At 39.5% G+C, this 25,803-nt stretch overlaps 1 protein-coding gene across 4 annotated transcripts in view; it reads right to left on the bottom strand.

Moving 5' to 3' along the window:
* Nucleotides 1–25,803, bottom strand: part of LOC140727642 (NXPE family member 3-like) — a 129,171-nt gene that overhangs the window by 16,971 nt on the left and 86,397 nt on the right. For all 4 annotated transcript variants that reach the window (XM_073045252.1, XM_073045255.1, XM_073045253.1 and 1 more), the window contains exons 2-4: nucleotides 18,888–19,055; nucleotides 2,633–3,408; nucleotides 488–561 (exon numbers count right to left, since the gene is read on the bottom strand). In XM_073045252.1, coding sequence (XP_072901353.1) covers nucleotides 488–561; nucleotides 2,633–3,408; nucleotides 18,888–19,004 — 967 coding nt within the window. In that variant the 5' untranslated portion in view covers nucleotides 19,005–19,055. The remainder of the gene's footprint in view (nucleotides 1–487; nucleotides 562–2,632; nucleotides 3,409–18,887; nucleotides 19,056–25,803) is intronic.

The raw sequence follows: 25,803 nt of genomic DNA, 5'->3' as shown, positions 1-25,803 counted from the left end.
ATGCTGGCTGAAAGTGTCTGAACAATCATTCCCCTCCTCCTATTTGAACATATGCTTTGGGATGCCAAAATTACCTGAGGAGATAGAGCCAGCCCCAGTTCAATGCATAGCATCTGCAAAAGTGCAGTATTCCTTCATACTTCATAGACAGCATAGATATTCAGACAACTTATTTAAATTAAAAATTAGGATCAGGATAACATGTGGAGCTTCAAGCACTTGAGAATTTTCCACATTAAGAAAAGCAAATTCATCAACACAATCCTATTTGTATTGACCAACCAAGTAAATTCATGTTGCAACAAACAAAATACAGTATTTGTTTCTAATATGTTCCTAAAATTAATAAAAATCTATGTAAGGTATTAAATTCAGTTTAGGATATAAGAGAATCTTCAGCATGGAAGAACTACTCCCAACATTACTAACATAATCCCTCATACACAAATCTCTAATTTGTTAAGTCAGTATATTAGTATTATCTTACCTGAATGAGGTGAAGGCTTTACAATTACATAACCTTGATCTTTGGGTAATATTGGCCTCTTGATATTTTTCTGACTGAAAATATATTATTATTTCTTAATCTACTGCACCCATGAAATGTGACATATAAATGTTTAATTTTGTAGGAAGCATAGAGATAAAAGAGGATAGTTCATCATTTGAGCATATTGTTACCCAAAGACAGAGCCAGCAACAACTGATTGTTAATTCAAGGGGGTGGGTGAAAGCCAGAAGTTGTGGTACCAATGACATAACTAAGAAAAGGGATAAGGTCCTGAAGAAATAATATGAGGAGCTAAGGAAGAACTTGAAAAGCAGGACCTCAAGGATGACAATCTCTAGATTGCTGCCTCTGCCATGTGTCAGTGAGGGTAAAAGTAGGATGATTTGGCAAATAAGTATGTGGCTGAAGAACTAGTGTAGGGGACAGGGTTTCAGACTTGTGGATCATGGGTTCTCTTCAGGGGAAGGTATGAGCTGTATGAAAAGGAAAGGTTACTTCTGAACTCGAGGAGGACCAATATCCTTGCAGACAGGTTTGCTAGAGCAGTTGGAGAGGGTTGAAACGAGTTTGGTAGGGGGATGGGAAACTGAATGATAAGTTAGAGGATGGGGCAGTTGTTGTAAAGGTAGATTCAGTGTGCAGAGCGATTGTGAGGAAGGATAGGCAGTGAATAGGGTATTAATGCAGTCTGTTGGATGGGTTGAAATGTGTCTATTTTAGTGACAGAAATATGAGGAACAAGGGTAATGAACTTAGAGCATGGATTAATACATGGGGCTACAATGTTAAGGCCATTACAGAGACTTGGCTGTCAAAAGGTCAGAAATGGCTACTGAATGTTCCGGAAATTAGCTGTTTCAAAAGGGAGGAAGGTAAAAGAGATGGGGAATGGCATTGCTAATCAAGGATAGTTTCAAAGCTGCAGAAAGGGAGGATGTCCACTGAGTCAGTGTGGGTGGAAGTAAAGAATATGAAGGGAGCAATCACTCTACTAGGAGCATTCATAGGCTATCCAATAACACTAGAGACACTAAGTCCAGATCAGGAGAGAGATTTTTGAAAATTGCAAAAGTAACATGGTTGTTGTCATGGGTGATTTCAACTTTCCTAATATTAATTGACAGCACCTTAGTGTTTAGATAAGGTGGAATTTGTTAGATGCATCCAGAAAGGACTGCTTGCATATTATATATACAGGCTGATAGAGGCGGCCATAGTAGATTTGGTCAGGTGGGAGATCTCTCAGTGGAAAAGCAATTCAGAGTCAGTGACCACAACTTCATGAGATTTACCGAGGCATTGGACAGGGATAGAAAGTCCTGATAAATGGTCTCAGCCTGAAATGATGATTGTTTACTCCACTCCATAGACACTGCCTGACCTGCTGTGTTCTCCCAGAATTCTGTGTGTGTTACTCTGGATTTCCAGCATCTGCAGAATCACATGTATGTGATTTACTACACGGTCAGTTTTTTATTCTGTGAATTGTCACTAGTGATGAAAGGCGTCATGGGTATTTCTGCTAAGATACATCTATTTACGAATAACCAAACCACCAATGCCCAAAGGCTGGCAGTGGAACCAAGTCTTGCTTGGGTTTCAGACTACAGGATTACCACATGAATCTTGCAACAGGTCAGACATTAGCAGGCTCCAATAGAAATTGGTTTTTATAGACCATCTACAACATTTCGTGGTAGGCAGATTGGCGTGATCTGAGTGTGATTATGCCCACTACCACCACAGTTTTGGAGGTTTCCCGTATTAAGTGCTTATACTTCCAGATCAACAATAATCTCCCATCCTCAGAAGGGATAAAAGAAAGCAAAAACTAAACAGCTGGAGGATGTGGGCATGCCAAGCAGCATTTGTGGAGGCAGAGGGCTAGTCAACGTTTCAGGCCGAGACCCTGCATCAGCATCGACAGTTCAATATCTTTGCAGCACCTGCCACCCCTTGTATTCCTTAAGCTCAATGAGAATTTCAGCCAGATGGATGGTTTCAGTTTACAGAGATGAATCACACTGTTCTTTTAAAGAAATTAATTTGATTAGTTTATGAAATCAGTTTATAGATGTGAAGAAAATGAATGCCAGTATCGAATGAGAATGATTTCCATACCTTTGAAAATAATGCAATTCTTCTCCAATTAAGAGGTTCTTCTTATAACCTCCCATCGCATGGTTGACACGAGATGAGCAGGGAAGCTTCTCTGGTCTGTAACAGAACCAGGGCTCCCCAGTCCTGAGATCAGTAAAGTTACAGAGCGGTTTAGTTTGAGACAAACAGAAATTACACACAGTGATCTGCGAGGTATTCCCCGATTTGAAAGTGCTTTTAAAATACACTCTGTCTGGGTTTTCCTTCCGTATTCTTTTAAGGGCTTGAACCCCTTCACTGGGATGAACCAAAGAAACAGACACGTGAACTTCTCCTGGCCAGAATAAGGTAAAATTGATGTGATAAGTTCCATTTTGGAGATCTATAACCGTTCCTGCTGAACCGGCTTTCAACTCTGGAGTGTGGATCCGGGCTTGGAGATAGTCACCCCCGTATTGCTTCGGATTTCCTTCAAAATCGTACATACGCACCATCACCTGTAACTGATCTCCAACATAGAAAGTCTTTCCAGAATTTAAAATAACAAAATATGCACGTGATGGGTCACTGCTTTTCTGAAAAGGCACATTAGGTCTGGGAGGCTTTGGCCATTCAATCATTTTGATCAGAACCACACCCTCTGATCTTTCTTCAGGGGTGAAGCTGTGATTCTGATAGCCACATTTTAAAAGTCTGTCAGTCCAAGATGACGGAGTTTCTTCCTTTCGCTGCTCTGCTGTGTGATTAAACTTTGGATCTGGATATTTCTTCCATATTCCATTTGTTTCATCTCCAAACTGTAGAATGGAATATTTTAGTAAAATAACTATATTTGTGCATAAGGTTCATCTTCTTAACTTACCAAATTGAAGCCTCAGAAAATGCAAGGATTTTAATACCCTAAGAGAGTTGTTCAGAATCTTGCCAGACGGGAAGATAGAAGGTCAAAAATGAAGGAAAGAACTGAACTTAGAAAGTTATCTCAGAGTATAGATGTAACATCATATTACAGGGAAGAGATGTAGATGGACAGATTGCTGTAGTAAAAATAAGATCACAGAAACAGACTCATACGGAAGGAAGCAAGCACTTTGTCTCAGATACATCAATTCAGCCTAGATACCCTTTCTCCTATCACAAACAAGAGAAAATCTGCAGATGCTGGAAATCCAAGCAACACACACACAAAATGCTGGAGGAACTTAGCAGGCCAAGCAGTGTCTATGGAGAAAAAATACAGTTGACACATTGGGCTGACACCCAAAACCTGCTGAAGGGCCGCAGCCTGAAATGCCGACTGTATTTTATTTTCATAGATGCTGCCTGGCCTGCTGAGTTCCTCCAGCATTTTGTGTGTGTTACCCTTTCTCCTTAAATCTATGCCCTCTATGTCTTGATTCACTAACCTAGAGTAAAAGATTATATGCATTCATCATCTCTATGCCCTCATGACTATATATACCTCTGGAAGATCACCCCACATTCTTTTACACTTCAGAGAATAAAGTCCTAGCCTGCTCAAGCTCTCTCTATGTCAGTCACACAAATCCTGACAACATCCTTGTACATCTTCCCTGCACCCTTTCCAGATCAATACCATCTCTCCTATAGCAGGGTGACCACATTTAAAAGCATTACTCCAAATCAGAATGAAAACTATGTTTATCACTCACCTACGCTGTGAAGTTTATTTTGCGGCAGCAATACGGTACACAACTGCAATATAACATCCTGGCTTCCATACTGAATGTTCGAGCCGATGAAAGCTATCATGCTAAATGCTCTTTTTCACCATCCTGCCCACCTGAGATACTGCTTTTAGTGAATCATGTACTTGTAATCCGAGGACTCTTTGTTCTACAACACTCCTGGAGGCTCTACCATTCATTGTGAGAGTCCTACCCCTTTGTCCTAACAAAATACAATATTTTTCACCTATCTGAACTAAACCATTTGCCATTCCCCAGCCTGCTTACCCAGCTGACCAAGATACCATCTAATTCTAGATAGCTATCTTCACTATCCATGATTACACACATTTTAGTGTCATCTGCAAACTTACTAACCAAGGCTTAGAAACATAGAAACATAGAAAACCTACAGCACAATACAGGCCCTTCAGCCCACAAAGCTGTGCCGAACATGTCCTTACCTTAGAAATTACCTAGGGTTACCCATAGCCCTCTATTTTTCTAAGCTCCATATACCTGTCCAGGAGTCTCTTAAAAGACTCTATCGTATCTGCCTCCATCACTGTCACCGGCAGCCCATTCAATGCGCTCACCACTCTCTCCGTAAAAAAACTTACACCTCTGTACCTACTTCCAAGCAACTTAAAACATTTCCAAGAACTGGTCATCAGCAAATTTATGAACCAATCCCTCCACTTTCTTTTCCAGGTCATGTATAAAAATCACAAAGAGTAGGGGTCCCAGGACAGATCCCTGAGGCACAGCATTGGTCACTGACTTCCATGCAGAATATGACCCATCTGCAACCACTCTTTGCCTCCTGTGGGCAAGCCAATTCTGGATCCACAAAGCAAGATCCCCTTGGATCCCATGCCTCCTTACTTTCTCAATAAGCCTTGCATGGGGTACCTTATCAAATGCCTAGCTGAAATCCATATACACTACATCTACTGCTCTACCTTCATCAGTGTGTTTAGTCACAGCCTCAGAAAATTCAATCAGGCTCATAAGGCACAACCTGCCTTTGACACAGCCATGCTGACTATTCCTAAGCATATTATGCCTCTCCAAATGTTCATAAATCTTGCCTCTCAGGATCTTTTCCATCAACTTACCTACCACTGAGGTAAGAATCACTGGTCTATAATTTCCTGGGCTATCTCTACTCCCTTTCTTGAATAATAGAACAACACCTGCAACCCTCCAATCCTCTGGAACCTCTTGCATCCCCATTGATGATGCAAAGATCATCGTCAGAGGCTGAGGAATCTCTGCCCTCGCCTCCCACAGTAGCCTGGGGTACATCTCATCAAGTCCTGGTGACATATACAACTTGATGCTTTCCAAATGCTCCAGCACATCCTCTTTCTTAATATCTACATGCTCAAGCTTTTCAGTCCACTGTAAGTCATCCCTACAATCACCAAGATTCTTTTCCTTAGTGAATACTGAAGCAAATTATTCATTAAGTACCTGTACTATCTCTTCCAGTTCCATACATACTTTTCCACTGTCACTCTTGATTGTCACTCCTATTCTCTCACATCTTGTCCTCTTGCTCTTCACATCCTTGTAGAATGTCTTGGGGTTTTCCTTAATCCTGTCCACCAAGGCCTTCTTTTGACCCCTTCTGGCTCTCCTAATTTCTTTCTTAAACTCCTTCCTGCTAGCCTTATAATCTTCCAGATCTCTATCATTGCCTAGTTTTTTGAACCTTTTGTAATCTCTTCTTTTCATCTTGACTAGATTTACAATAGCCTTTGTACACTACGGTTCCTGTACCCTACCATCCTTTCCCTGTCTCATTGGAACGTACCTGTGCAGAACTCTACACAAATATGCCCTGAACATTTGCCACGTTTCTTCCATGTATTTCCTAGAGAACACCTGTTCCCAATTTATGCTTCCAAGTTCTTTCCTGATAGTCTCATATTGCTCTTTACTTCCAATTAAATGCTTTCCTAACTTGTCTGTTCCCATCTCTCTCCAATGCTATGCTAAAGGAGATAGAATTATAATCACTATCTTCAAAATGCTCTCCCACTGAGAGATCTGACACCTGACCAGGTTCTTTCCGAATGCCAGATCAAGTACAGCCTCTCTTCTTGTAGGCTTATCTACATATTGTGTCAAGTGGGCCCAAGTGCAGAGAACATAGACAGTTGCATTACCGATTTTTAAGACCTTAAGAAATAGGAGCAGAATTAGACCATTTGGCCCATCGAGTATCATCCGCCATTTAATCATAGCTAATCCTTTTTCTCTCCTCCTCAATGCCATTTCCCCGCCTTCTCCCCATAACCTTCGATGCTATGTCCAATCAAGAACCTATCAATCTCTGCCTTAAATACACCCAACAACCTGGCCTCCACAGCTGCATGTGGCAACAAATTCCACAAATTCACCATCCTCTGGCCAAAGAAATTTCTTTGCATCTCTGTTTTGATTGGACGTGGCTCTCTATCCTGAGGCTGTGTCCTCTTGTCCTAGACTCTCCCACATGGGAAACATCCTTTCCACATCTACTCTGTCTAGTCCTTTCAACATTTGAAAGGTTTCAATGAGATCACCCCTCATCCTTCTAAATTCCAGTGAGTACAGACCCAGAGCCATCAAACATTCCTCGTATTCTGGAATAATCCTTGTGAACCTCCTCTGGACCCTCTCCAATGCCAGCACATCTCATCCAAGATGAGAAGCCCAAAACTGTTCACAACACTCGTGAGGCCTCACCAGTGCCTTATAAAGCCTCAGCATCACATCCCTGTTCTTGTATTCTAGACCTCTTGAAATGAATGCTAACGTTGCATTTGCCTTCCTCACCACTGACTCAAGCTGCAGGTTAACCTTTAGGGTGTTCTGCACAAGGACTCCCAAGGCCTCTTGCATCTCAGATTTTTGGATTTTCTCCCAATTTAGAAAATAGTCCGTGCATCTATTTCTACTACTAAAGGGCACGGCCATACATTTTCCAACGTTATATTTCATTTGCCACTACCTGGTCCATTCTCCTAGACCGTCTAAGTCCTTCTGCATCCTGCCTGTTTCCTCAACGCTATCTGCCCCTCCACAAATCATCATATCATCTGCAAACTTGGCAACAAAGCCTTCTATTTTATCATCTAAATCATTTATATACAGCATCAAAAGAAGTGGTCTCAACACCGACCCCTGTGGAACACCACTAGTCACTGGTAACCAACCAGACAAGGGTCCTTTTATTCCCACTCACTGTCTTCTTCTAATCAGCCAATGCTCTAACCATCTTAGTAACTTCCCTATAATACCACGGGCTCCTAACTTGGTAAGCAGCCTCATGTGTGGCACCTTGTCAAAAGCCTTCTGAAAGTCCAAATATACAACATCCACTGCATCCCCTTTATCTATCCTACTTGTAATCTCCTCAAAGAATTCCAACTGGTTCATCAGGCAGGATTTTCCCTGAAGGAAACTATGCTGACTTTGTCCTATCTTGTCCTATGTCACCAAGTACTCCAGTACCTAATCCTTAACAATTGACTCTAACATCCTCCCAGCTACTGAGGTCAGGCTAACTGGTCTATAATTTCATTTCTGCTGCCTTCCTCCTTTCTTAAAGAGCAGAGTGACATTTGCAATTTTCCAGTCCTCTGGCACTATGCCTGAGTCCAATGATTTTTGAAAGATCATTTCTAATGCCATAACAATCTCTAATGCTACCTTTGAGCCCTAGGGTGCAGTTCATCTGGTCTGGGTTACTTATGTACCTTTAAGTCTTTAAGCATTTTGAGCACCTTCTCTCTTGTAATAGTAACTGCACCAGCTTCTCTTCCTTCAGACACCATGTTAAGGACTGTACCAAAAAGGATAAACCAAAATCCACAAATGAACTGGGAGATCCAACCCTACTAAAACTTCAGCTCTGCCACATTCAAATCAACTAAACCTGACCTTTACGAGAAACCAAAATATGACCTCTGAAAAGCTATTAAAGATGACAAGTAACTGTACCAGACAAAAATTGAGTTCCAACACAGCTGTCAATTATGGCAGGGCTTACATGCTTAAAAGGCAACAAAATTAGATCGGACAGCATTGCTGACAACAGCATTTCCCTTCCTGATGTGTTTAGAACACATTCTGTGCTTTGTTTTGGACAGAAGGGTATGAGTACATCACCACACATCTTGACAGTGCAGCTGAACCCACAGTCACCATTGCAGGTATTAGATTAGCCATCTGGAGAATGAACCTGTGGAAAGCATTTGGCCCAGATGGTGTCCCTGGATGTGTACTTAGATCCTGAGCAGACAGCTGGTGGGGGTATTTGCAAACATTTTTAACCTCTCCCTGCTTCTTTCTGTTGTTCCCACCTGCTTTAAGAAGGCAATTATCAACCATGAGTCCAAGAAATACATGGCAATATGCCTAATGACTACCACTCAGTAATTCTAATATCCACTATCATAGATGCTCTGAGAGGCTGGTCATGGTATTTATTAAGTCAAACTTTCCCTACAGCCTCAACCCATTACAATTTACCCACTGCCAACACAGGTTAACAGTGGATAACATCTCCTATCCTACATTCATCTCTGGAGTATCGGGCAATAAAAACACCTTTGTCAGATTGTAGTTTATTAACTACTGCTCCACCTTCAGTACTATAACGCCAAGCAAACTCATCTGCAAACTCTGAACTCTGGGGTCAACATTTACCCCTGCAAATGGATCTTTGACTTCCTGACCAACAGACGGCAATTAGTAAGGATAGGCAGCCACATCTCTACCACAATTATTCTAAACACTGTTGCTCCTTAAGGTTGTGGCCTCAGCCCCTTATTTTACTCCCTGTGCACACATGACTCTATGGCCAGGTTCTGTTCTAACTTCATTGACAAATTTGCAGATGATACCACCATAGTGGGTTGTATCTCAAATAGCAAAGAGTTGGAGTACAGGAAGGAGGTATAGTGTTTAGTGACATGGTGTCATGACAATGATCTTTCCTGTAGTGTCAGCAAAACAAAAGAGTTGGTCATTGACTTTAGGAAGGGGGAAGTGACCGAAGTCCTACCTATATCAGTGGTGTCAAGTGGGTGGAGAGTTTCAGATTCCAGAGAGTGAATATCACAAATGGCCTGACCTGAATCAACCATGTAGACACCATGGCCAAGAAAGCTCAACAACTCCTTGATATCCTCAAGAAGCAAGAGGAATTTGACACATCCCCATCAGCCCTTATCAATTTAACCCCACGAGAAACATCCTGTATGGATGCACAATGGGGCATCTGCTCTGCCCATGACAACAAGAAGCAACAGAGATGTGGATGCAGCTCAGCACAACATATAAACCAGCCTCCCCTCCACTGACTCTCTCTGTACACTTTGCTGCCACGGTAAAGCAGCCAGCATTATCAAAGATCCCACCCAGCCCAAGTAATTTCTCTTCTCCCCTCTTCCTTCAGACGGAAGATGTAAGATTCAAGAATGTTTAGTGTCATTCCTGAGTACTCAAATGTAAAGGAGAATGAAATGATCATTACTCTGGATCTGATGCAGCATAAAAAACATAAAGAACACAAAAATAACAAACTAAAAGACATGATATATAAAAATAAAAACAATCTGGTAAACATAATGTACAAGTGCTGTTATATACATAGACTCTATGCATATAAAGTGACATTGTTTTGTGATGTATAATCACTGTCCAGGGCCAGTCAGCCTTTTTGCCAACTTCAGCTTTCTAACCTTGCAGCTGTGAGCTTCTAGAGATCAAAGAGTTGTTCTGAGTATGTTAAATTTCTAACCAATATTCATTGTCTTAAACAAGAACCTGTCTTTGGTTTTTGAAGTAAGTAGCAAGCAATAATTGGTTTGAAGTTAAAAGGACTACTTTCCAAATAAAACAGCACTGTCTATCGAACACAGGATGCTGGCCCCCAGAACTGGGCTAGATGTAATGGAAGTCAACGATGTTGTACTAATTGAACTTGGATCGAACCAGACAAGGAATTTGCTTAGAAAGGAAGCTTGCAGACCAGATTGATACCATCACATAGCACATCACATAACTGATCTGTCAATAGTTGGAAGGGTTGTGTACTCAGAGTCAGAATTCCCAGCATTAATTATGGGTACCTAGGAACTCTGTCCCCAGAAGCTTTCAGATCAGCTGCTTCAGCATTCACTACAGAAAAGGATCCTGGCAATTGAAGCGATGACTTACAACAGATTGAAAAGCTTGAGCATATAGACATTATGAAACATGATGTGCTGGAGCTATTGGAAGCATCAAGTTGGATAAGTCACCAATATAGGACAAGATGTAGCCCAGGCTACTGTGGGAGGTGAGGCAGTAGATTGCTGAGCCTCCGGCAATGATCTTTGCATCATCAATGGGGACAGGAGAGGTTTCAGAGTATTGGAGGGTTGCAGATGTTATTCCCTTATTCAAGAAAGGGAGTAGAGATAGCCCAGAAAATTATAGACCAGTGAGTCTTCAATGGTTAGTAAATTGATGGAAAAATCATGAGAGGCAGGATTTATGAACGTTTAGAGAGGCATAATATGATTAGGAATAGTCAGCATGGCTTTGTCAAGGGCAGATCATGCCTTACGAGCCTGACTGAATTTTTTGAGGATGTGACTAAACACATTGATGAAGGTAGAACAGTAGATGTAGTGTAAATGGATTTCAGTAAGGCATTTGATAAGGTACTCCATGCAAGGCTTATTGAGATAGTAAGGAGGCATGGGATCCAAGGGGACCATGCTTTGTGGATCCAGAAATAACCTACCCACAGAAGTGGTTGTAGACAGGTTATATTCTGCATGGAGGTCAGTGATCAGTGGTGTGCCTCAGGGATCTATTCTGGTACTTTGCTTCAGTATTCACAAGTGAAAAGGATCGTGATCAGGATGAGGTTGAAGTAGAGCGGGCCTGTGTGCTGGACAGTGTGGAGATTAAGGAAGAAGAAGTGCTGGATCTTCTTAAAAACATTAAGATTGATAAATCCCCAGGGCCGAATATGATACACCACAGGTTGTTGTGGGAATTGAGAGAAGAGATCGCAGGAGCATTAGCTATGATCTTTGAATCCTCTTTGGCTACAGGGGAAGTGCCGGAGGACTGGAGAATGGCAAATGTAGTTCCCTTGTTTAAAAAAGGTAATACGGAGAAACCTGGGAACTATAGACCAGTGAGTCTTACGTTGGTGGTCTGCAAACTACTGGAAAAGATTCTTAAGGATAGAGCATTTGGAGAAGTACAGTCTACTCATGGATAGTCAACATGGCTTTGTGAAGGGAACATCATGCCTCATGAGCCTGATTGAGTTTTTTGAAGAGGTAATAAAAGAAATTGATGAGGGTATAGCAGTGGATGTGTTCTACATGTACTTTAGCAAAGCATTTGACAAGGTCCCTCACGAGAGATTCATCCAGAAAGTCACGAGGCATGGGATAAGTGGAACCATGGCTATTTGGATAAAAAAATTGGCTTAAAGGAAGAAAGCAGAGGGTAGTTGTGGAAGGAAAGTATTCTGCCTGGAAGTTGGTGACTAGTGGAGTGCTGCAGGGATCTGTCCTGGGACCCCTGCTATTTGTGATTTTTATAAATGATCTGGATGTAGAGGCGGAAGGATGGGTGAGTAAGTTTGCGGATAACACGAAGATTGGAGGAGTTGTGGATGGAGCTGTAGGTTGTCGAAGGTTACAAGAGGATATAGACAGGGTGCAAAGTTGGGCAGAATAATGACAGATGGAGCTCAAACCAGACAACTGTGAGGTGATGCATTTTGGAAGGACAAACCAGAAGACTGAGTACTGGATTAATGGTCAGTTACTTAAGAGTGTGGATGAACAAAGGGACCTTGGGGTTCAAATCCATACATCCCTCAAGGTCGCTGCACAGGTTGATAGGGTAGTTAAGAAGGCCTATGGGATGCTAGGCTTCATTAACAGGGGGATTGAGTTCAAGAGTAGAGAGGTCATGTTGCAACTCTACAAATCTCTAGTGAGACTGCACTTAGGGTATTGTGTTTAATTCTGGTCACCTCATTATAGGAAGGATGTGGAAGCTATGGAGAGGGTGCAGAGGAGATTTACAGGATGTTGCCTGGTTTGGAGAACAAGTCATATGAAGCAAGGTTAGCACAGCTGGGACTTTTCTCTTTGGAGCGTAAAAGAATGAGAGGGGACTTGATCGAGGTCTACAAAATTATGAGAGGCATAGATAGGGTAGATAGTCAGTACCTGTTTCCCAGGGCACAAATAGCAAACACCAGAGGGCATATGTACAAAATTAAGGGAGGGAAGTTTAGGGGAGACATCAGGGGTAAGTTTTTTACACAGAGGGTTGTGAGTGCCTGGAATGACTTGCCAGGGATGGTGGTGGAGGCTAAAACATTAGGGGTATTTAAGAGCCTCTTGGACAGGCACATGGATGAAAGAAAAATGGAGGGTTATGGGGTAGTGTGGGTTTAGTACTTTTTAAAGGATTATATGGGTCAGCACAACATGGAGGGCTGAAGGGCTTGTACTGTGCTGCAGTGTTCTATGGTTCTATGGTACCCCCTTCTCTTCATGATTTTTATAAATGACCTGGATGAGGAAGTGGAGGGATGGGTTAGTAAATCTGCTGATGACACAAAGGTTGGGGTGTTGTCGTTAGCGTGGAGGGCTGTCAGAGGTTATAGCAGGACAATGTTAGGATGCAAAACTGGGCTGAGAAGTTGCAGATGGTGTTCAACCCAGATAAGTGTGAGGTGGTTCATTTTGGTAGGTCAAGTATGATGGCAGAATACAGTATTAATGGTAAGACTCTTGACAGTTTGGAGAATCAGAGGGATCTTGGGATCCAAGTCCATAGGATACTCAAGGCTGCTGCGCAAGTTGACTATGTGGTTGAGGCGGCATATGGAGCATTGGTCTTCATCAACCATGGGTTTGAGTTTAAGAGCTGTGAGGTAATAAAAGACATTAAAAAAATTGAAGCTATGGAAAGGGTACAGAGGAGATTTACAAGGTCGCTGCCTGGACTGGGGAGCGTGCCTTATGAGAACAGGTTTAGTGAACTTGGCCTTTTCTCCTTGCAGTAGCACAGGATGAGAGGTGTATAAGATGATGAGAGGCATTGATTGTGTCGATAGTCAGAGGCATTTTCCCAGGGCTGAAACGGCCATCACGAGAGGACACAGTTTTAAGGTGCTTGGAAGTAGGTTCAGAGGAGAAGGCAAGGGTAAGTTCTTTTACACAGAGAGTGGTGAGTGCATGGAATGGGCTGCCAGTGATGGTGGTGGAGGTGGAAATGATAGGGTCTTTTAAGAGACTCCTGGATGGATGTATGGAGCTTAGAAAAATAGAGGGCTATGGATAAGCCTAGGTGGTTCTAAGGTAAGGACATATTCGGCACTGTTTTGTGGGCCAAAGGACCTGTATTGTGCTGTAGATTTCATATGTTTCTATGTATCTTATTTCTAATTAAGTATGTTATGTGTGATGAGCAAACCATGGGGAGATGGGGTCCAGAGTTGACCCCCGTGAACTATGCTGCTAACAAGAGAGAGATAAAGAGGGGGAGAGGTGCCATGCTACACATACTGATAATGAGAGAGACAAAAGGATGTAAAATTTAATACCAGGCCGGTGGAGGCCTGTGTGTGTGTGTCCACCCGTGCCTGGGTGATGAGCCCACCACTGAAGAATGGTCTGGCTGGGAACGGAGGGGTCATAATCGGTGACCACAATGGTACAATGGAACAAGAAGACAACGGAAGGTTTGCCTGCTGCAGCTGCTCATCTCTCACTCTCTCTCTCTCCAACGTCACAACAGCAACTACCTGATCCCAAACTGAACTGAACTGAACTCTGCATTATCTTAAGACTATTCATTTACCCCTAGACTATGATAGAGCTTGGTTTTGATTCTTATTCCTACACTTCAATATTTCTCATTGCTAACCTGTTTTATATGTATATTTGCATTTTTGATACTGTATTACTTAGTTTAATAATAAACACCTTTAGTTACAGTACCACCAGACTCCAACATATCATTCCATTTCTGCTGGTTTGGTAACCCAGTCACAGGGTACGTGACAAGTACATGTTCCGCACAGCATTGTAGGCCAAAGGGCCTATATTATGTTGTAGGCTTTCCATGTTTCTATCATCAGTGTGAAAGGTAAATGCAAAAATATTATATGTGTAAGAAGTTATCCAAAGAGCAAAACAAAAAAAAACAGTATAAATGTTACAGTGCAGTCAGACTTGTTAGGAATGATCAAGTAACATCAAGAAGAATGACAGAAAGACAAGGAACAAAAAATCATTCCTCTACTTCCAACGTCTGCGATGGATGACTTATTCATCTGCAACTCATTAAAATGAGTTGAAGTCTGCTTAACCTATAGGAATTTTACCTGCGTTTTGGAAATGTTTTGTGTTTTGGGAATCTTTTATAAGATAGAAAATCTCTGTGAGTTTTAAATGTGTTTTAAAAGTTTGTCTGGATTTAAAATTAATCTCTAAAATTAATGAACTGTGTTTAAACGACTTTGTTCGCTGAAAGTAGATGCTCCTTGGTACGGAGGGGTGATCCACCGCTCAGATAGTGGGTGTTGACAGCTAAGCCCACAGTGGAGGATAAACAGGGACATGATCTAGACTTTAAAGAGTAGGGGGCTACTCCATAACCTCCCTTTTGTGAGTGTACCTGTAGCTATATTGGATAGGGCTTAAGATCTTAGTTTGAGTTTAGAATTTCATGGTCAGAAAACCCAATACCAATACAGGGTGGTTTTTTTTAGTAGATTTTATAAAACTGATAGCATGTACCATCAGGGTCGAGGACAGCTTCTACTCCACATTAATAAGTCTATTAAATGATTCCCTGATATGGTAAGATAAACTCTTTGAGCACAAAAATACCTTGTTCTGATCTTGCACCTTATTGTTTACCTGCACTGCACTTTCCCTTTACCTGCTACACTTTATTCAGCATTTCTTGTTCCAATTTGCTCTGTCTAAATGCACCGTGTAATGATTTTATCTGTATGAACAGTATGTAAGACAAGCCTTTCACTGTATCTCAGTACATGCGGCAATAATAAACCGATTCCAATTCAACTACTGTCTCGGATACCCAGAAATCAAATGAACATGCTCTTTGACTGCCCTAGCTGACTGTATTTGCTCAGCTATATTTTAGGAAACAAACTGGTTTCGGTAACCACTTGTTTGAACACTTGTTCAGTTATTGTAAAAAGTTGATATTTTGTTCCAATCATTGCACTGTTCCTGTTGTGAACAGTCGGCAGATACTGTATTTCAGCAAAAAAACTCTAATAATCAAAGTTTGATTAAAAAATGCCATCATGACAGCACAAAAATTTACATTCAGTAAATTAAATGCAGCTTAAGAGGCTAGTTTTTCCAATATTTTCATATATCAGTTTGGTGTACAAACCCATTGTTTAATAACATCCTTTAGAATGTATCTGCTGTCCTTATGTGCTCTGTTTTATATGTCACTATGCGATTGATTTAACTCCTGGGTGTCAAGATCTCTGAGGATCTAACCTGGTCCCAACACATTGATTTAGTCATAAAGAAGGCAAGACAGCGGCTATACTTTATTAGGTGTCTGAAGAGATTTGGAATGTCAACAAATACAATCAAAAACTTCTATATTCCTTGGTATACACATTTCCGAGGATCTCACCTGGTCCCTGAACTCCTCCATCCTAATCAAAAAGGCGCAACAGCACCATTATTTCCAGCGGAGCATCAAGAAAGGTCACCCCCCGTCCCAGGATACTGACGGAATTTTACCGCTGTACCATTGAGAGCATACTCACCAACTACATCTCAGTGTGGTATGGCAATTGTCCCGTATCAGACCACAAAGAACTCCAGCATGTGGTGAAAACTGCCCAGTGGATTATCAGCACCCAATTGACCACCATTGAGAACATCTACCATAAATGCTGCCTGGGCAGGGTGAAAAACATTATCAAGGATGCATCTCACACTAACCATGGACTTTTTACTCTCCTCCCATCCGGTAGGTGCTACAGGAGCCTCCGCTCCCGCACCAGCAGGCACAGGAAGAGCTTCTTCCCTGAGGCTGTGACCCTGCTGACCCTCACATCACAGTGCTAAGCAGTATTGAACTCATATTGCACTGTCTCAGTACTTTCATATTTGTGTGCTGTAGCACTTACTTTTTATTCACAGTTATTTTGTTAGTAACACAATTCTTTGGAACACAAAGCTTTGGACACTACCTCACTTTTTTATGTACAGTATTTCTGTTTTTTGCACATTTTTATAAACTATTCAATATACGCAATTGATTTACTTGTTTATTTATTATTACATTTTATTTTATTTTTTTCTCTCTCTCTGCTAGATTATGTTTACACTGAACTGCTGCTGCTAAGTTAACAAATTTCATGCCACATGCCGGTGATAATAAACCTGATTCTGATTCTTTACTTCGTCATGGATTGATCATCCTCCTTGTACTTCATTTTATACACCTTCATTGAGATTTTATGTGAATACTTGCCCCTCCTTATTATTTTAATTATTTTCCCAGTCTATTTTAGGCAATTATACCTTACACTTTTGTAAATTTATTTCAATTTTAAATTATTAGTTGTAGAAACTAATTTTATTATTCTCAATGTGAAAATGAAATCCTTTTCTCTCCATGAAGACTCTTTACTAAGCAACCATCACTGATTCTGTATCATTATAAAGTATATCAAATACTTGCAGATCTAAAATATTTCATACCGGGTTTGTTCCACAATGCATTGTACTAGGAATCATGAACAATTTGTAAAGTTACATCACACCATGTTTACCTTGCCAATTGATTGACATATATGAAGATTAAATACACCCACAATTATTGCCGTAACTTTTCTTACCGTTCCTGTAATTGCTTAATTTATGTTCTGCCCTAGAGAGTCTATAGATCATTGCCATCAGTAGCTGCTTTCCCTTGCTATTTTTCTCTTTCATTCGAAGTGACTCTACAACTTGATCTTCCAAATGACCATCATTTTTCACTCCTGCACCATCATTCATTGTTAACAGAAGCTTGCAACGTCCTTTTTATTTTTGCATATTCTTCAAAATTGTTAAATTATCCAAAATGTTCAGTATCCAGTTTGTCATCTTGCTATCTTGTTTCCGTAATATCTATTCATTCATATTTATGCTTGTTTCTACTATCAGTTCACTTAACTTGTTACAAAATGTTGGTGAATTTAGGCAAAGAACTCTAACTTTGACCTTTTACAATTTTTCTTCATGTTCACACAATCGACTTCAGGCAAAAAACAGCTGAACAGCCAAACACATGAAAGAATTCTCATAGACAGGGATCAATGAAGAAGGAAAGGAAACTGATATTTTAAATATTTAAAGGAGCACTTAATTAAAACTGAATATTTGTATCATAAAAGCTTAAATACAGCCAACCTTACAATTTTTGTCTTTATAGCTATTTGCGTGAAGAAATTACAATACACATACATAGCGTCTCACTGTAAGCAGTAATTAAAGTCACTCTGCAAAGTATACACTGCACTTGGAATCATGGGAGAGACAAGAAGAGGAGCCATTTCTACCACCACAGACGCAGCAGAGAAAGCGTCAAGATGACTCTGGATAAAGAGGGCATGTCTGCTGGAATCTCATTAACCCTGGTGGGGTCGACTGGGTGAGGGTGTATGATGTTGAAAGACCCGAAACACCTGATGACCCCAGGTAATATCACTGATGATGTGTTCTAGCTTAGCATCATGCGGATGTTTCTGTAAGAAGAAAGCCTGTTGCTCTTATAGCATTTAAATTCTGAGACCTCACAACAAGCACCTAAAATGTTCAGGATATTTAACAGCAAATGGCTCATAAAGACTTATTTTTGACAATTCAGATTATTTTTCTTTTGATTACATTGGAGAAAGATTCAAAAGAGCATAATCTACTGAGAAACAATAAGCCTTTGGCTGAAACTTCAGGATTGTCAACTCAAGTTCATGAGCAGATATCCTGAAGGTGCTCACCATTTCACTGTGTAAGTATGGAAAATTGCATCATTACAACTGAAAAATCTGGGCCAATTATAGTAAAGAAGGGTGTATTCTGTAGACCAGTCGATTTCCAAAGACTTTAAAAAAGGAAATGAGAATATTGCATTCTGAATTCTAAATCCAGAGAACTTTAAGCAAATATATTTTAGTTATACAGTAATTTCAGGAAAGTGGAAACAGAAAGAAGGCAAGACCATGTGAATTTCGGAAAATCAAGTATGCAAGTTTGGAATTTGCATAGGTGAACAGAGAGAGATATAAAGAAATATGGGCAAAAGACAGGTAACACATTTCAATCAGATATTAAGTTGTAGAAACAGTATGTGTAATTAAATCAGATATTCCAATGAAAAGGTTTAACACAAAGTCAAATATTCAGATTGCAGCAAGAAGTCACCATACATAAACATTGCATTGTTATACTCAACATGTCAAATTCTTGTTTCATCTATCTGCATCATGAACATATTGTTGCATTTATTCTACACACCTTCATCCATTGAAAATTTAGAACCATCGCCATCAATCCAATGAGTAACAACAGGACAAAACCCCAACGGAAAGGTGAACAAAAGGGGGTGGACTTTTTTGAGTGTTGATCTTCCATGTTTGGAGCTCACAGTGAGCTTGTGTTAGTAATCACTTCTGGAGCTTAAATCTGCAATAGCACAGAACAAACATTGAAACCCAGTCTGACAATGCTATAACGGTAATTCATATGCATATTTTCATTTTAATTGGCAGCACCATTACAAACAAACATTCAAACAATTTTGTCATCCACGAATACTCTTGTCTTTCCTCAAATGAATCCAAGCATTTCTGTTTTTATTTTGGATTTCCAACATTTGCTTGTTGAATCCCATACTCTGTTTATTCCTTGTGCCCTTCAATATCTCACTTGGTCTAATCCTGCACTCTCTCCCTCTCTCCCTCTCTCCCTCCCTCTCTCTCTCTCTCTCTCTCTCTCTCTCTCTCTCTCTCTCTCTCTCTCTCTCTCTCTCTCTCTCTCCTCTCTCTCTCTCTCTCTCTCTCTCTCTCTCTCTCTCTCTCTCTCTCTCTCTCTCTCTCTCTCTCTCTCTCTCTCTTCATATTTGCACGCACATAATAAAATAGGCCAAAGTCAGCATAGTTTCCTTAATGGGAAATCTTGCCTGACAAATCTGTTGGAAATCATTGAGGAAATAACAGGCAGGATATGTTGTGTATTTAATATATCAGTAACATTTAAGTAATATTGTAAATATATTGTTTGATTAAGTATTCTTTGTTGTTATACATAATTTTATATGTTATACTTTATTGGTTATCTGTAAGAGGAGTGTGAATGGCATACGTCATTACGCACCCTGTTGTATGTGCACACCCACTAAAATAAAACAAAGTAGACACGTTATCCCTGGACTCCTGTGTTTTTCTTTTGATTAGTTTTTGGAATTACAAAACATAATGACGGCAACAAGGTAGTTTTAAAATGAGCCCAAGGTTACTACCTATGTTTCATTCTTCAGAAGGAGAAGGAGAGGGAGTGATGTTAGAGTTTAAAATAGTATGCATATATGTCTTTGGATGGGGAGAAAGATGGTCGAGTTAAAAAATAGGCATAAAATGGACAAAATTCATGGGTTCATAAACAGTGAGTACTGGATGATAATAAAAATAATAAATAAATAAAGTAGAAGTGGCTGGCTGCATCATAAAGAAAGACGTGTTTGATTGCACAACAGATAAATGGATAATGTATACTGAACAAGCTGAGTAATATTTTTGAAGTAAATGAAATAGCCGATGAAAAGCAAATGCCAGTTTTGCTGCATACAATAGGTGGAAAAATATACAGTTTGCTTTGAAGTTTAACTGCACCAACAAAACTAGCTGAAATATGCTTTGCTAATATCATGCAGGAACAAAACCATTGTTGATTGTAGAATGCTTCAGGTTTCGTAAGAGGAATCAAAAGGAAGGGGAAGTATATTTCAACTTACTAGGCTGAATTGAAGAGATTGTCAGAGCATTGTCAGTTCAGTGATGGGCTTAATGATGCACAAAGATATTGTATAGTTTGTGTAGTCTTACAAGAAAGCATTCTTAAATGCTCCTAACTGAAGAAGAACTCACATTTAAAAGAGCAGTTGGAATCAATGTATCAATAGAAATAGCAGTGAGAGACACAACTGAGTTGCAAACAGGAATGGAATTGAGTGTAAGCAAAATTGCAACATCTAAACAGAAATCTGCCTGGTTGAACAATTGTGTTAGCTTACAACAAACAGATGCAGGTTTAAAGGCAAAACTTGCAGAAATTAAATAATATAGGAAGAATATTTTGGGCTGACAAAAACATATGGACTGCACAGTGAAGACATAAAGATAAAATGTCAAGTTGCAGTTTCAACAACAGCACTAATCAGCATGCTGTTGATAAAAATCTGATAATGATGAGAGTGACACAACACTGGGTAGCCTTACGATTTATAAGTCCTATACCTATATATATACCTTGATAACATTTTGCTCCATTCATTGAATTGATTTTGATTCATCTCTATTGGTATGATCTGAAAGAGATATAATAGTCTGGGCAGTATATTTATTTTAATAGATTCAATCATTGAACTGATGATTAGGTTCCTTCTTGTTATATCTTCCTTAATTTCTTTTATATATAGGCTGATAATTGCATTCTGATAATGTTGCCAAATTTTTTGGCATAATGATGCCCAAATATTTGAAAGACTCTGTTTGCCATGCCCAGGGATATCTACTTTAAATTTCTCTTGGTGCGTTATAGTTATATGAAGAGTAAGTTGATTGCCCTCGATAGATCAAAATGTCATCTGCGTAACAAGCCAATTTATGCTCTGCCCCTTTAATAGTAATTCCCCTGATATCTTCATTTTGTCTGATGTATCGAGCTAATGGTTCCAGATATAATGCAAACAGTAGCAGTGACCATGCACAGCCCTGTCTCATGCCCCTTTCTAGGTTAAGACTATTTGATAAATATCCATTGATTTTAATCCTAGCAGTAGGGTTGTCATATAGTGTCCGGATAGTTTTAATAATTTTGTCATGGAAACCAAATCTATGTTAAATTCTGTAAAGAAATTTCCAATTAACCACATCAAATGCCTTTTCTGTGTCCACACTTATCGCTATTGCTTTGATTTTTTTTTGTATATAATCCTTAATGTGACGTGGCCTTCATATATTGTCTTGTGTTTGGCATTGCTGTATAAAACCAGTCTGATTGTTATGTATCAGTATGGGTAGAAACTCTTCTAATTGTTTGGCCATGATGGAGGTAAATAATCGACATTTCTAAATCTACATTAAGAACGGATATTGGTCTAACTGACCCACATTTCATTTTATCCTTGCCTTCTTTTGTTATAGCTGAGATTATCGCTTCCTTCCAGCTGGTTGGCATTTGTGCCTTTTTTAGAGCCCAGTTCAGTGTGGGGAGTAAAACAGGAATTAACTAATTTTTAAATTCTTTGTACCAGTCTGTGATATACCCATCTGATCCTGGTGATTTGCTTATTTTAAGCATACTAATTGCAGCTTTTATCTCAACTTCAGTTATGTCAGCAGTCATCGTTCTATTTTGTTCTTTGCTTAAAGTGGGTAACTCTAGAGAATTCAGGAAGGTGTCAATTTGGGTTATGCTTCCCCCTGGAACCTTAGAATTCAGAGTTTTGTAAAACACTTCAAAAGATTCTTGAATTTCACTTAGCTTATCTTTTATTGCTTTCATTCTTGGGTCCCTAATTCTATGAATTGCATTTTCTGCTTTTTTTTCAGTTTCCACACCAGTATTTTCATAGATTTCGATCCACTTTCATAATGTCTCTGTTTCAGAAACATTTAATTTTTCCTGATTTCTTGTGTAACCAAACTATTAATTTCATTCTTAATTTTAAAAATTTCCTCTAGTGTATCCTGTGCCAAATTCAATTTGTGTTCTTTCTAGTTCCTTCAGCCTATTTTGTAATTCCTCTAATGTTTTATTCCTTATTATTTTCTTAAATGAAAATATCGCTATAATTTTCCCTCTTAAAATAGCCTTCAGAGTATCCCATAGAATGGGAGGTGAAACCTTTCCATTATCATTGAATTCTAAGTAAAGACCAATTTCTTTTTTAATTTGTTCCTTTAAGTAGGGATTATTGAGTAGACTTGAATTTAGTTTCCAAATAGTATTCTTTAGTTGTTGGTCAAAATCAACAGATAAATATATAGGTGCATGGTCACTTACATCTATTGTCCCAATTCCACAGGTGTTTATTTTGTCTTTGTCTTTTCCAAATAATCTATTCTTGTATATACAGAATGTGGGGGCAGAAGAATGAGTGTAATCCCTTCTGTTGGGGAAGAGGTCCCTCCATATATCAATTAGACCAACACCCTCAAAAGTGCATTAACTTTCTTATGTAACGACTTTGTTTCATAGGTTTTTCTATTTGAAGAGTCTAATTTTGGTTGTAATTGTAAATTTAAGTCTCTTCCACATATCAGGAGACCCTCTGTTTCTGTTACTATAATATTAGTAATTTTCTGAAAGAAACTGATATCACTTCCTGGGGTGCATATATATTCAATAGAGTAACTGAATTTCCGTCTATATTCCCCCTTACCAGAATATATCTGCCCTCCTTATCTCCCATTTCAAATACTTTTTCAAAATTTAGTTTGCTTGAGATCAGAATAGCAACTTCTCTCCTATGTCCTAATTTATATGAGGAGAAAAACAAATTAGTGAAGCCCATTCTCTTTAGTTTTCCATACTCATTATCACTTAAGTGAGTTTCCTGTAAATATACTACATGGGCTTGTTCTTTTTCCATCTTGGATAGATTTTTACAATGTTTGCTTGGATTTAATAGCCCATCAACATTAAAAAATGAATTTTACTTCGTCCTTAGCCATGTGTATTTATCTGTCAATATATCATTTAAATTAGCAGAATAAAACTTAATCAATCTACTCCCTGAACAAATAAGAACCAAGAAATGCGAATAATAAAAAAAAGGCAACGAAGGAGTTATTCCAAGCCTAAAGTCTCTAGTATATGACCCTCGGTTGAGCTGGATGAAATGTCTAGCTGTGGGGGATAGCCCCTCCTACCTGTGAGTTGAGGGCCCCCATTGCAGTACCCATAAAAATAAGTGAATAAATTTATATCCATTACACAGAAAAGATTTCCCAGTGTATTCCCGTCATATATATATTCTCATTTGGGTGGGAATAAAAGGAGTGAATGAATGAATAAAAAATAATTGAGTAATATAAAATCCACATTGTAATAAGTATTTCTCCAGATAGGTATATCACCATCTATTTTTGCTTCCGTTTAGCTTCTCAACACTTTTAAAGTCAGCCAAACCTTACGGCTCTTCTGGAGGGGGTGAGTGCTGTCTTCGGAAAACTCACAGTCTCTTCCTGATATACTTTTCTCGCCCTCCTCCCGTCCCCTGCTTTCTCGATTCTCTCACTATTTCCCAAGCAGATCGGGATAACTGCTCAGCCAGGCTTTCCTTTGGTTTGATTCCACTAACAGGCAACTCTCTGGCCTTTACGTCTGTACTCACCTCTTCCACTGTCCGATATAGTTGCATCCCATCTTCATAAAACACTCGCAGTTTAGCAGGGTACAGGGTTTGCAATCTATACTTCCCTTGCTTTAATATTCAATTTACTTCAGAGTATTCTTTACATCTCTGCAGGACCACCGGGGGGTAACTTCGATCAAAGTATATCAATTTCCCATCCAAAAACACCCATTTCTTTCCCCAGGCCCTTTGTAGAATCTGTGCCTTGGTATTGTCTTGAATGAATCTAATTACTATTGAGCGTGGCTTATCTTCTCTGTCTCCAGTAGGCCGCGGGACGAGCGCACAATGTGCCCTCTCAATTTCAAGCTCCATAGTCAAAGGAATCTGTAGCATGTCCTGCAGCAACTTTCGCAAAACTCCATCACGGACAAACCCTCCGCTCCTTCGGGAACATTGTATATCCTGATATTTTTCCGTTGTGATCTTCCCTCCAGGTCAAGCAGTTTACTTTCTTGTTGATTTAATATTTTTATCGTCTTACTTAGTATCTCTTCCATGTTTTGCACGCAATCTTCCACCTTCTCAATTCATGTCTCTGCCACCGCTATTTTTTGATTGATGTTGGTGAGCTCTGACTTGATGTAATTTAGTTGCTGTTTCATCTTGTCCATAGGCTCCACAGTGACACGTTTTTTATCTCCATTCTTATTCCCCATTCTTGCCCCCTTTATCAATTCAGATATTTTTGAAAGATCTTATATTTGATGGATTAACGGGGCAAAATATGCATTTTTCTGGAGGAGCTATTGACTTAAGCTGCTATTCTGGACAATGACATCACCGCAACCCCTCGAGGAGGAATTTCTTTAGCCAGAAAATGGTGAATCTGTGGAATTTGTTGTCACAAGCAGCTGTGAACGTCAATTCTTTATATATATTTAAGGCAGAGGTTGATAGATTCTTCACTGGTCAGGGCATGAAGGATATGGGGAGAAGGCAGGAAATTGGGGCTGAGAGGAATAATCATCAGCCATGATGAAATGGCGGAGCAGACTCGATGGGCCAAATGGCCTAATTCTACTCCTATACCTTATGGTCTTAAACATGGAAGGAGTTGACTTATTAAAAGGGCCGTTGCTGAAATAAGCACAATTTATCTCAGAATTATAGACAATTGCTATAAGATATGGTTTAATTTACAGAGAGGGAGGGATAGGCAGTTAATAAATTATTCAATAAATTTTTGAATGGAGGTAGGATGAAAGTAGTGCTGCTATTATGATAAGAGATTAAAGAAAGCCATAATACCCAAATTTTTCTTTATAGTATATGAGAACAGGATGTAAATGCAAAATCAGATAAGACATCAAACTTACTTACCTGCACTGCACATTGTTGGAAGTAACCTTATCTAGTGACACTGGCAAAGGATGAAAATTATCAGTAAAGAACATTGTATTTGAAGTAAACATTGGGGGAGCTGACTTTTTAATAGCACGGTTGCTGAAATAACCAACAATTTTCTTAGAATTGTACACGATTAATGGTAGCAGTAAGCAGTTAGTACATTACTCAGTTATGTAGTGATCCTTGCATTGGATAAAAGTTATAGGTTAAAGTTCCATAAATGATCCAGTGTGTTAAGATTCTGCAATAGTAATTTTTAAATACAGTTTAGTCTGGTTATGGAATTGGTATCAAGTGAGTACCTTAACAAATGATAACATCAACTTCACTAGCTGGCACATTTATTTCTTCTGCCAAAGTGAATGACCATGCATTTTCCAACATTGTATCATGGTTGATCCTTTTCTTCCCCCTCCTCAGCTGCAGCCCCCGTTCTTCTCCATG

The sequence above is a fragment of the Hemitrygon akajei genome, chromosome 5 (assembly GCF_048418815.1).
Source record: "Hemitrygon akajei chromosome 5, sHemAka1.3, whole genome shotgun sequence".
NCBI classification, from domain to species: domain Eukaryota; kingdom Metazoa; phylum Chordata; class Chondrichthyes; order Myliobatiformes; family Dasyatidae; genus Hemitrygon; species Hemitrygon akajei.
The sequence above is the reverse complement of the archived record's forward strand: the minus strand, read 5'-3'. Positions and strand labels throughout refer to the sequence as shown.